The sequence below is a fragment of the Colobus angolensis genome, unplaced genomic scaffold, assembly GCF_000951035.1.
Source record: "Colobus angolensis palliatus isolate OR3802 unplaced genomic scaffold, Cang.pa_1.0 Scaffold82, whole genome shotgun sequence".
Lineage (NCBI taxonomy): Eukaryota > Metazoa > Chordata > Mammalia > Primates > Cercopithecidae > Colobus > Colobus angolensis.
This window is the reverse complement of record NW_012122043.1, coordinates 784,004-796,891: the sequence shown is the minus strand read 5'-3', so window position 1 is coordinate 796,891 and position 12,888 is coordinate 784,004. Positions and strand designations below refer to the sequence as shown.

The 12,888-nt window shown below is 41.6% G+C and overlaps 1 protein-coding gene across 2 annotated transcripts in view; it reads left to right on the top strand.

Moving 5' to 3' along the window:
* Positions 1-12,888, top strand: part of SEPT2 (septin 2) — a 37,998-nt gene that overhangs the window by 536 nt on the left and 24,574 nt on the right. Inside the window, exons 2-4 of one of the 2 annotated variants that reach the window (XM_011929549.1) lie at positions 251-384; positions 7,962-7,987; positions 9,732-9,852. In XM_011929549.1, the coding sequence (XP_011784939.1) occupies positions 297-384; positions 7,962-7,987; positions 9,732-9,852 (235 nt within the window). In that variant the 5' untranslated portion in view covers positions 251-296. The remainder of the gene's footprint in view (positions 1-250; positions 385-7,961; positions 7,988-9,731; positions 9,853-12,888) is intronic. The other variant, XM_011929550.1, reaches the window with a different exon arrangement.

The window sequence follows — 12,888 nt, the reverse complement described above, 5'->3', positions numbered from 1 at the left end:
GCGGTCCTAGTGCCGGTGACGGTGACTCCGACACGGGCAGGGCCGGTCGCGGGAGTGGGGATTCCGGTGACCCCCTGGCGACCCTGCGGGAATTGCACTGCGCGGTTGTCGGTACTGGGCCTCGGGGCGTCGAGTGCCGCCGAGGTCGGGAGGTTTGGTGCTTGGAGGGAGGATACAGGTTTAGGCCCGACAGACACTTAGAGCTTGTGTGGCCATCTTGTCTTTCTAACGGTGCCATTTCCTCCCGGAGGCGTGGAGGACTGGCCAGCTCCCAAACCTCCAAGCCCATCGACTGGATGCGGCGGATAAGCGGGGAGAGAGCGACTAGGCCCTGCCTGCGGGTACCTTCGGCGAGGAGAGGCGACGAAGGGCTGCACCAGGGAGGCGCGGACAGGCAGCAGGGGGTAGGGAATGGGGTTGGAGGCCGCCGAGTTTGTCCGGGGATGAGAAGCAAGCCTGTGGTCTCCATAATCTCAGTGAAGTCCAAACTGTGACCTGGTCTACCTGGCCTTCGGGCCCAGACCACACCTGGTTGGTTTTTTACCTTTTCGGTCTGATTCTTGTCGGTACCCCCAGACCCTCTCCTCTGTCCACGCAAACACATGACCCAACTGTACTGAACTTTTTGTAGTTCAAACTTACACACTTTTGGCCATGGCCCAAACTCTCAAATCTGGTTACCTCCCACCTTGACTGCCTTCTCCTTACCTAGTCCCTGCTTGTGGGATTCCGCCCAAATTAGATTTCCTCCAGACAGGCTTAGGTGTTTGCCTGATGTTCCAGATGGTGTTTGTCCACTGGACTGTTGGGACCGTGAGGGGCAGGGCACGTGTTAATATTGCCACCCATACCCATTGCCTCGGTTGGTGTCTATCACCTAGTAGATTCTCAAGTAGTTTTCGAATGACTTGAATCACAGTGCTTGGCGATATATTTAGTGTTTCAAAATAGTTTTGCCGCCATAAAGAAAAACATGATGGTGTAGGGGTCGTGAAAGCTGATTCTTGGTACTTCTGATTTGAGCTTCATTGTTTTCACTGATTTTTTCATAGCTCCCATTAGTGGATTCTTTGCACCACCCAGCATCCTAAGTCATAATGTGTACTGTTACGTCTAATCTTGGCATTGATCTCATTAGCTATAAAAGTTGTCCTGATTTTTTTTCCCCAACTTCCACCTTGATCTCTCTCACCAGTGCCACAGCCCAGAATAAAGAACAAGAGCGTTTTAATTAGATTAGATTTACATTCTGACTGACTTTTAAACTAGCAGTGTGACCTAGGGAAAGGGGCCAGGGTTTTCCTCTATCATTCATAAAGGTAACTCAGGGCCCCTTTTTATTCCCAATACCAGCATACAGAAACTGCTGTAAAAGAAAAAGTTGTGGGTTTTTGTTGTTGTTTTGTTTTGTTTTTGTGGGTGTGGGTGTGCGTGTGGAGGAAAGGGAACACCGAAACTCATTTGGCAGCAGAATTGAGGTGAGGCCATTTGTATAGTCTGTTCTGTTAGTGGTCATACATGCCACTTATCCCTGCCCCAGTCCCTGTTAGGAGTGTTATGTGATTATGCTGAACGTGGACCTTCCCCAAACCCAAAGAATCCAGATGCTTTGAATAAGAGATCATGGACCTTCCGAGTTCTATATCGCAGGATGTTCTTCATCTTGTATCTTTGGTTTTGGGAAAAGTGGTTTTTTATATGTATTGGGATGCACGTGTTCTGTGGAAGAAATAAGCTGTGGGTCAAGATTAAAGAACTTTAAACAACTTCTGGCCTGTGGAATAAACACGATCTGAAGAAATAAAATTTTCATTTGACTACATTTTTGATCCAATTTGCATCCAGTGTTTAAGTTAATCACAGTGGTTGGCAGTTTGTGTTGCTGGATCAAGGCTTTCTCACTGAAGACCATGTGCTTCAAAGGTTCATTATTCGTCTTTCACCTTCCATTTCACATTAGTTAATAAATTATTAGAGAAAACATTGTGGATCCAAGTTATGTTTCTGAAAAAAATAGATGGCGGGAGAAACTTGGTAAAGTCAAAGCAAAATTGAAATGTCAGTTTAAGACAAATGGTTTCTCCATTTTCCCATATGTGTGCACAGGGTTCAGTGAGGCTGAGGGGGTTCTGTGGAGGTGTGGGAGAAGGTGCTCTAAGGTATTTTTATGTTGCACTGTGTGGGTTTGAAATCAGATACATGTAATAGGTAGTAAAGCAAGTGCCTGATCTTTTCTCTCCTCAGCATTGGCTTTTAATCCTTCCATGTGAACTTGAAGCTTTTTTTATCCAGTCGTTTAAGAAAAAAGCCACACCGTTAGGGATTCCAGTTAGAAATGGACTAAATAATATGCTAATTTGGGGAAAATAAAAATGATTTGATTTATGTAGGACCTGTTTTCTAGTGTGGTCCCTACTTGTTTGGATTTTTAAAAACTCTGTTGTGAATGATGTGCCCCCTTTTCTAATTCCTTGATATTCATTGCTGGTACTTGACTGACTTGAGGTCTTATATTCAACTACCTTACTAAATTATCTTATTCTAGAATTTTTTTAACTAGACTATTTGTATTTTTTTTTTTTTTTTTTTTTTGAGACGGAGTCTTGCTCTCACCAGGCTGGTGCAGTGGTGTGATCTCAGCTCACTGCAAGCTCTGCCTCAGCCTCCCGAGTAGCTGGGACTACAGGCATGCGCCACCACACCTGGCTAATTTTTGTGTTTTTAGTAGAGATGAGGTTTCACCATGTTGGCCAGGCTGGTCTCAATCTCTTGACTTCGTGATCTGCCCGCCTCGGCCTCCCAAAGTGCTGGGATTACAGGCATGAGCCACCACGCCCAGCCGAGTATTTGTATTTTCTGTGTATTCAGTCCAATCAGCAAAAAAGTATTTTGTTTTCATTTTCTTGTTTCATTATATTCAGTAAACTCACCAAGGTAGTATTAAATAAACATGGTGAAATTGCAGTATCTACATCTTACTTGGATCTTGATTCACATGAAAAAAAAATGAGAGAATGGGGAATATGAATACTGATTGGATATTTGATTGCATTAAGGAACTAGCTATGGGTGATAGTTTGTCATTTTTAGGAGACCTTATTTTTAGATATGCATAGTAGAATATAATTGAAATGTTGTATCTCGTATTTGCTTCATAATTATCCAGGCAGTGGCAGTGATGATTGTGGAAATAGATGAAACATTATTGACTTTGAGTTGCTAATTGTTGAAGCTGGATAATGGACAGCACATGAGGGTTTTGTTCACTTTTTGTATAGGTCTTCATGTAAAAGTTTTCATGTAAGTGTTTTAAAATAATTATGGAAAGGCATTCCTGCCTAATGATTGGTTGTCATTTAAATAGATTTAATTTTCTATTGTTTAGAGAATAGCATTTGCCATTGGTTTTCAGAAATATCCTGATTAGATTTAAGCAGTTTTCCTTTTTTTCTTTTTTTGAGACAGTCTCACTCTGTCACCCAGACTGGAATGCAGCAGCACCATCTCGGCTCACTACAGCCTTCACCTCCTGGGCTCAAGGGATCCTCCCATCTCAGTCTCCCACTTAGTTGGGACTACGGGTGCCCACCACCACACGCAGCTAATTTTTTTGTGTTTTTTGTAGAGACAGTGTTTCACCATGTTGCCCAGGCTGGTCTTGAACTCCTGAGCTTGAGCGCTTCTCTGCCTCAGCTTCCCAAAGTGCTGGTATTACAGGCGTGGGCCACCACACTTTGCCAGCAGTTTTCTTACTTAGTGTTTTCATTACGTTTGGTAGCTGAATTTTATATATATGCCTCATCAGCATCTATTAATGCATGATTTTTTTTTCCCAGTATTGTGTTGTTGGATTAATATTGATAGATGCTTTTGATACATTCTTGGAATCTAATTGCTAGCATTTATTTTATTCAGGATTTTAGCATTTATATTTCTGAGTGAGATTGACCTATGGTGTTCATTCATTATATGCTGAGTGAGATTGACCTATGGTGTTCATTCATTCCTTTTTTCCTTTCTTATGTCTCCATCTGGGTTTGTTACTAAAACCGTGCTGTCTTCATAAAAACACATGGTTTTCCCTTTTTTCGGTAGAGTCTTGGAATAGTTAAATGACTTTGGTCTTGTCCAAGGTTGGATGGAGTTCAACTGTAACGTCAAGTCTTGGTCCTTTTCACTGGTATGTCTTTAATGAGCTGCTCAGTGATACTCGTTTCTGGCAGATTTTCCAGTTTTTGGTTCTGTGTTGGTAATTTACGGTGCCCATTTTTTTTACATTTTCAGATTTGTGGCCATTTTGCTACATGTGGTCTCCTTTCTCATTATTTTAGCTCCTTTGTATATTTGCTATTTTTTCCTTAATTGAGCTTGTGAGGAATTTGTTTTAGAAAACCAGCTTTTGAGGCCGGGCATGATTGCTCCCTCCTATAATCCCAGCACTTTGGGAAACCAGGATGGGTGGATCACCTGAGGTCAGGAGGTTTCACCTGGCCAACATGGTGAAACCCCATCTCTACTAAAAATGCAAAAATTAGCTGGGTGTGGTGGCGGACACCTATAATCCCAGCTGTTCCGGAAGCTGAAGCAGGAGAATTGCGTGAATCCAGGAGGCAGAGGTTGTAGTGAGCTGAGATCGCGCCAGTGCACTCCAGCCTGGGCGACAAGAGTGAAACTCCGTCTCCAAAAAACAAAAAGAAAACCAACTTTTGGATTTGTTTACTCTTCTTTTTTCCCCCCTCATAATTCGTTTTTTCTCTTTATAGAGTTCCTGTTTTATCTTGTAAGTTTTGCTTTTATCTTCCTTCCGTTGCTTTCTAGAGATTGCTTGTGGCTTTGCTTTTGTTACTCTCCTTGATCCCGGAGATATCCAGTAATGTAACAAATTACTGGGAGTTACTTTTCATCTTTTTCCCCCCAATTTAAGTAGATCATTATTTGAGAACATTGACTGTAGAAATGTTTTTCAAATTTTGGTTAGGCTTTTTTTTTATGGTAGATACATGACTTTAAACATTTTTTAAGGTATTGATTCAAGTTTCTCTGTGTCTGCTAAATCAGATTTATTTGTTGTATTATTCAATTCTTCTCTGTCCTTGCATATACTGTGTTTACTGAATCTGTCCAGTTCTCGGAGAACTATTAAAGTTTCTCACTTGAATTGTGTTTTTCTTAAGTTAACTTCGTATTTTTCCTGGTCCTTGCTTTATGTGTTTATCTACAGTGATTATTTGAACATATAGGCTTATGAATATTGTATCTTCCCTATAAATTGTTGCTTTTATCATTATAACTTGTTATCCCTGTTATTCTGCTTAGTTATTTTTACTCTGATTCCTACCTTGGGTGATAGTAGTGTTGTCGCTCCTCCATGTTTGCTGCTATTTTTTACCTTGTCCCTTTATTTATTTTTTACCTTGTCCCTTTATTTTCAGCCTTTCTTTGTTCCTACCTTATAGCTAGACTGGTTTTTTTTGTTTTTTTAGGCCAATCTGTCTCCTCCTTTAAGCAGATAATTTGGTTATTTCACATTTGTACTGATGACTGATGTTCTTGAATTTTGTCCCCGTTGTGCTGATTTAGGATTACTTCTTATTTTGTTTCTTCTTGTTCCTTTTCTGTATTTTTGCTGGTTTGATGAAGTTGCTATTTCCTCCATATTTTTCTCTTAATTTGTTATTTTCTTTAACGATTTTTTTTAACTTTCATAATCAGATACTTAACTCTATATTATTTGAAAACAAGATGCCAACTCCTTCTGCCAAAACTGTCTTTATTACATCCGACCGTTCTCTCTCCCTTTAGGAAGTTCTACTCCACACTCACACGTGCCCTCAATTCTTAGATTATGCTAAGGTTAAAGGCTCCTGAATCTTAACTGCTACTATCCTTTGGTTAACCAAGCCAAATAACATTGGGGATGCAGGGATCTCATTTCTTCCAAGGTAGTTGGGAACATTTCCAGTCAAAGGGGAAACAGAGTACTCAGGAAGTTAAGATTTGGAGGAGTGGAATCGAGAGGCAAAGTGAGAGAAGCTTTTTAACAAGTTTCTAAGCTCCAGAGGGAATAAAATTTGATAGCAGTCATCTTTCTTGGTGTTGTTACTGAAAGTTAGCCAACAGACTCCATGCTTTCCAAAGCTTCAGGGTTTCTAAAATTTGTATAAAAATTCCACATATCTCTGGCCGGGCACAGTGGCTCACACCTGCAATCCCAGCACTATGGGAGGCCGAGGCAGGCAGACCACGAGGTCGGGAGATCAAGACCATCCTGGCTAACACGGTGAACCCCCGTCTCTACTAAAAATACAAAAAAAAAAAAAAAATTAGCCAGGCTTGGTGGTGGGTGCCTGTAGTCCCAGCTACTCGGAAGGCTGAGGCAGGGGAATGACGTGAACCCAGGAGGCGGAGGTTGCAGTGAGCTGAGATCACCCATTGTCCTCCAGCCTGGGAGACTGTGCGAGACTGTCTCAAAAAGAAAAAAAAAATCCCATGTATCTTTAAAACTATTGTCACATTTCTCAAACACTCAGATGCCTTCCGTCCTATTTCCTTTCCTCATAAATGTAGTTCACATTGCTCCCTGTACCCCAGTGTCAAAATCTAGTTCTCAGGTAGCTCTAGGAAACTCAGATGGGTGGCAAACATGTTCAGGTTACAGTTTCTATGTAATAGCATCCCTTACTCCTTGAAAGGTTTCAAAGAGAGAGGGGAAATGACGTAATTCCAGAGGTCAGGGAAGTGTGTATCCGTGTGTATCCCATTTGTGTCCCTAGTGTCTAACATATAATCAGTACTGAAAAAAATTGAGTATTATTGAAAATACGGAATATGTATGTACATGTATATATACAGTTGTTTTTATCAACTTAAAATTTTTTTGTAGAAGTAGGGTTTTGCTATGGTGCCCAGGCTGGTCTTGAATTTCTGGCTTCAAGCAGTCCTGCCTCTGCTTCCCAGAGTGCTGGGATTACAGGCGTGAGCCACTGCACCCAGCCACCATCTAATTTTTTTTTTTTTTTTTTTTTGATACGGAGTCTCGCTCTGTCGCCCAGATTGGAGTGCAGTGGCATGATCTCAGCTCACTGCAACCTCTGCCTCCCAGGTTCAAGCGATTCTCCTGCCTCAGCCTCCTGAGTAGCTGGGATCACAAGCACATGCCGCCACACCTGGCTGAATCAGTATGTTTAGTAGAGATGGGGTTTCACCGTGTTGGCCGGGCTGGTCTCGAACTCCTGACCTCAAGTGGTCTGCCTACCTTGGCCTCCCAAAGTGCTGGAATTACAGGCGGGAGCGCCACACCTGGCCTGTTTTTTTTTAATAGAATTTAACCTTTGTAATGATAGATGCTTGTCTTATTCCTAGGGAAATACTTGAAGTAATTGAGATGCTGTCACCTAAAATAATCAAAAGGCTCCTGATTCAGTTAAAAGAATTCATTTAAGTACAAAGTATAAGCAGAGCTACACCAAAGAATGATGATTAGTGCTCCCAGGGTGGGGTAAAATGAGGATTGTTTATATAGGCAAAATGAAGGTGCCAAACAGAATTACAACATTTTCTGTACTAAGGCCCATTTAAAGTTACAAATTTGATTGGCTACTATTGATTACACTTGAAGGGATTTGTTTAACTTCCTTTTGTAAAGAAGTAACAGTCATAAGGATCTCTTATCTCCCAGTCATTTAATCTAGGTTTGAATAAAGAATAGGGAGTCTGGTTAATGTATACATCTAAACACAAAAGTCAGAAAGAACGAAAGTAGTAATATTACATGAGCCCGCTGTCAGCGCTTAACTTTTCCCTTTGGCAAAATAAATTTGGAAGGTTCTGAAATTGTATTTTCTTTTTACATTGCCTATGTGTAAGTTTTTTTACAGGTCAGTTCATCCTGTTAAATATACATGTGTATACATGCATACTATGTGCGTTTATGTGTGTCTGTGTGTTTTTCTTTTTAACAGACGAAGCCTCACAAAAGATGTCTAAGGTAAGATCATACTTCATGTATCTACAGCATAAGGAGAAATTGCTTTATGTTTTCAGGCTGTTGGATTTGTACGATTCATTATTTTTAATACAACTGATGTATTTGATTCATTAAGACAAAGAGTTCTAATTTCGTTGTCTTTTTATTATTATTATTATTTTTTAAGACAGGAGTCTTGCTCTGTCACCAGTCTGGAGTGCAGTGGCATGATCTCAACTCACTGCAACTTCGACCTCCCATGTTCAAGTGATTCCCCTGGCTCAGCCTCCAGCCTCTGGAGTAGCTGGGACTGCAGACGCGTGCCACCATGCTGGCTAATTTTTTGTATTTTAGTAGATATGGGGTTTCACCATGTTGGCCAGGATGGTCTTGATCTCTCGACCTCGTGATCCACCTCCTGCCTTGGCCTCCCAAAGTGTTGGGATTACAGGCGTGAGCCACCGCGCTTGGCCTGGTTGTCATCTTGAAAGCTTGGAGCTTTCTCTTTTTTTTTTTCAGGCTTCTACTTTTTTTTTTTTCACACACATCAGTAACAGTCCTTTTAGCCCCCTTAGTACATTCCCAGCAGACCAAATAATTTAGAATTCTAGTAATTTATTATGATGAAATTGATGGGGCTCTTAGACTTGATAAATTGGTTTAAATAAGCCCTTGCAAGTTAGTTCAGAGAGAAATTAGTTCTAAAGAACATTCTGAGAAAAGCAGAACTTGTGGTTAACGTTACAAGATTATTATTTCTCTGGTTTTTTATCTTTGAGTCCTATGGGTGTTCATTACTATCCAATGCAAAATCATCATACCAGTTTTTGCATTTTATACCAGTGTTAGCGTGGAACACGGATAAGCAAAAAAAAAAAAAAAAAAGTCATTATTTCACCACTCAGAAATAACCACTGTTAATATGCTACATATATTCTTTTTCACCCGTGTGTGCATTTCACTATACATTTGCAAAATGTAGTCCTAAAGGAAATACTATTTTGTATCTTGCCTTTTTCAATTAATAAATTGATTTTTTTAATTTCTTCTCATTTTCGGTATGCCACTGTCTAGATTCTGGTTTTACTTCTGCTATTCTTGCTTTCTCACATCTCTGTCCTCTCTCTCATCAGATATTCTACCAAGAAATATTGATGCCTCAGTGTAGTCAGCTGTGATCTTCTCATTCTGTCTGTTCTTTCTTGATCTTTGACACTAGATACTCAACATCCCACCTCTAATTTGCCTGCCTCACCCTCGGTGAAACTGTTCTATAGAGCTAGAATCACAGCAAGAGAGATGCCTTTTTCCTGGATACTTTTCAGAAATGCATCACACCTAATACCTGGGGGAAGCTATTCCTTAGCCAAGTTTGTTGAATGAAGCCATTCATTCGAAGCACTGTCAGCTGTAGCAGTACTTTGTAAGCTTAACTGATTTTCCTGGGACTCCATAGTCTCTCAAGTCGAAATCTGAAATTGCGTTAAGATGTGTTAAGCATGTGTCTTCTCTGTATTGTTAAATTCCTAAACAATACTGTGTTAATTTTCAGTCAGCATATAACTAAGGAGTTACACTAGATTAGTTTTTCTTTTTTTAATGCTCCTAATTGAATACAGCTGGTTTTCTGATAGAATGACGACTTTCTGGAAATGTTTGTTTATACTTTTTAAAAAATTTGTGAAAACTGATAACCTATGTTTCACGTCTGATTATATCTTAAAAGCAACTTCTAAGGTGTTTGTTTGTTTTTAATCTTGTTTAGCAACAACCAACTCAGTTTATAAATCCAGAAACTCCCGGCTATGTTGGATTTGCAAATCTCCCCAATCAAGTTCACCGAAAATCAGTGAAAAAAGGTTTTGAGTTCACACTGATGGTGGTCGGTAAGAAATTAATTTATAGTCTCCAACTTACTAAATGAATATCTCCCCCTTCCAATCTCTGGAGTATAATAACATGATCTATAAAGTAAGAGGCAGAGTCAAATAACTTGGGAATTTGAACAAATATATGTATATTCGTTCGAAAATTTTCCTGAGAAGCAAAATTATTTTTCTGTCCCTTCATTATTTACATGTAGTGAAAGTTTACTCGTTGTGTCAGCTCAACTCCAAAGTGGCCTCCAGTGATTCCTGTCTCCTGGTATTCACAACTTTTTCTTAACCCTTCCTGCATTGAGTAGGGTTTTACCTGTGTAGCCAGCGGGATATTGTGGAAATGAAAGTGTGTGGCTTTCTAAGACTAGGTCATGAAAGACACTGTGGCCCCCACCTTGCCTTTTCTCAAATTACTCACTCTGGAGGAAACCGGCTGCCATGTCAAGAGAACACTCAAGCAGCTTACAGGGAAGCCCACCAAGTAAGGAACCAAGGCCTGCAGATGGCTATGTAAGTGACCCATTTCAGAAATATCCTCCAGGCCAGGCATGGTGGCTCACACCTGTAATCTTAGCACTTTGGGAGGTCAAGGCAGGCAGAGGATTAAGCTCAGGAGTTGAAGACCAGGCTGGGCAACATGGTGAAACCCTGTCTCTACAGAAAATATGAAAACTAGCCAGGCATGGTGGCATGTACCTGTAACTCCTCTCACCTGAGCCCAGGAGGTTGAGGCTGCCGTAAGCTGAGATCATGCCACTGCACTCAAGCCTCGAGCCTAGGTGAGAGAATGAAACCCTGTCTCAAAAAAAAAAAAAAAAAAACCAGGCATTTACAGTGTAACGTTCACAATATCTGATAGAAAATTGTGTGGCATCAAAGAAGCAAAACCTGAACATAATCAGGAGAAAAATCAGGCAATAGAAACCAATCCAGAAATGACAGAGACAGTAGAATTGGCAAAGAAGAACTCTATTACTTAAAGGAAAACATGAATATAATAAGATAAAGATACAACAGAGAACCAAGTGGAACTTCAAAAGACTAAGAAATTTTCATCATAAGCCTGACAGCACATGATATGCTGCAGAAGTGAAAGGACAGTAGAAGCACAGTAAGGGAAAAGCTGGAAAAAAAGAGAAATGGAACGTGTCCTCAATGTCCTTTGGTACCCTGTAAACAGTCTAATATATGGATTATATTCACAGAGAAGACAGGAAAACAAACAAAAAAAATCACGAAAAAATAATGCCTGGGAATTGTACAATTTCAGCAAAGTTATAAATGCACAGATCCAAGAAGCTTGACAAATACCAGGCAGAATAAATATAAAGAAAACTAGACCAAGATGTATCATAACAAGCTACCAGAAGCTACTGATGAACCAACAAGCAGAAAATGGAATAGAGAAAAGCACACCAAAGCACGTAATAAGCAAATAGACCGTAGACAAACAGAGGTCTTTAAAAGTAGCCGGAACAGGCCTGTTGTGGGGGCTCACACCTGTAATCCCAGCACTCTGGGGGGCCAAGGTGGGTGGATCACTGCAGCCCCAGAGTTCAAGAGCAACATGGTGAAACCCTGTCTTTACAAAAGATAGGAAAATTAGCCGGGCTTGCTGGGGGGTGCCTGTAATCACAGCTACCTGAGAGGCTCAGGTAGGAGGATCACCTCGGCCTGAGACGTCAAGCCTGTGGTGAACTGTGATTGTGCTACTGTGCTCCAGCCTGGGTGACAGAGTGAGACCCTGTCTTGAGGAAAGAAAAGGAAAAAAGGTAGCCAGAACAAAGAAATTCATTACATACCAGGGGTTGAAGGTAAGAGGAGTGACCACTGAATTGTCATTAGGAATATTGTAACTGGCCCGGCGTGATGGCTCACGCCTGTAATCCCAGCATTCTGGGAGGCCAAAGCGGGAGGATCACTTGAGGTCAGGAGTTCGAGACCAACCTGGCCAACACAGTGAAACCCCAGCTCTGCTAAAAATACAAAAATCTGGGCATGGTGGTGCATGCCTGTGACCCAGCTACTTGGGAGACTGAGGCAGGAGAATCCCTTGAACCCGGGAGGCAGAGGTTGCAGTGAGCTGTCGCACCACAGCACTTTAGCCTGGGGACAGAGCAAGACTCCATCTCAAAAAATAAGTAGAAATTGGCTGGATGCGGTGGCTCACGCCTGTAATCCCAGCACCTTGGGAGGCTGAGATGGGCAGATCACCTGAAGTTGGGAGTTGGAGACCAGCCTGATGAACATGGAGAAATCCCACCTGTACTAAAAAAAAAAAAACACTAAATTAGCTGGGCTTGTTGGCACATGCCTGTAATCCCAGCTACTCAGGAGGCTGAGGCAGGAGAATCGCTTGAACCTGGGAGGTGGAAGTTGCAGTAAGTTGAGATCCCATCATTGCACTGCAGCCTGGGCAACAAGAGCGAAACTCCATCTCAAAACATGATGGATCAAGCCTGTAATCCCAGCACTTTGGGAGGCTAGGCGGATCACCTGAGGTGGGAAATTCGAGACCAGCATGACCAACATGGAGAAACCCCGTCTCGAGTAAAAATACAAAATTAGCCGGGCGTGGTGGCGCAGGCCTGTAATCCCAGCTACTTGGGAGGCTGAGGCAGGAGAATCACTGGAACCTGGGAGGTGGAGGTTGTGGTGAGCCGAGATTGACCATTGCACTCCAGCCTGGGCAACAAGAGTGAAACTCCATCTCACCAAAAAAAAAAAAGAAAATTGAAATTAAAAAATAAGAAAAGGTGTACGTGGCAGGCAGTAGAAGTAATATAAATCTTTTTTTTTTTTTTTTTTTTTTTTGAGATGGAGTCTCGTTCTGTCGCCCAGGCTGGAGTGCAGTGGCATGATCACGGCTCACTGCAAGCTCCACCTCCCAGATTCACACCGTTCTCCCGCCTCAGCCTCCTGAGTAGCTGGTATTACGGGCGCCCGCCACCACGCCCAGCTAATTTTGTTTTTGTATTTTTAGTACAGATGGGGTTTCACCGTGTTAACCAGGATGGTCTCAATCTCCTGACTTCGTGATTC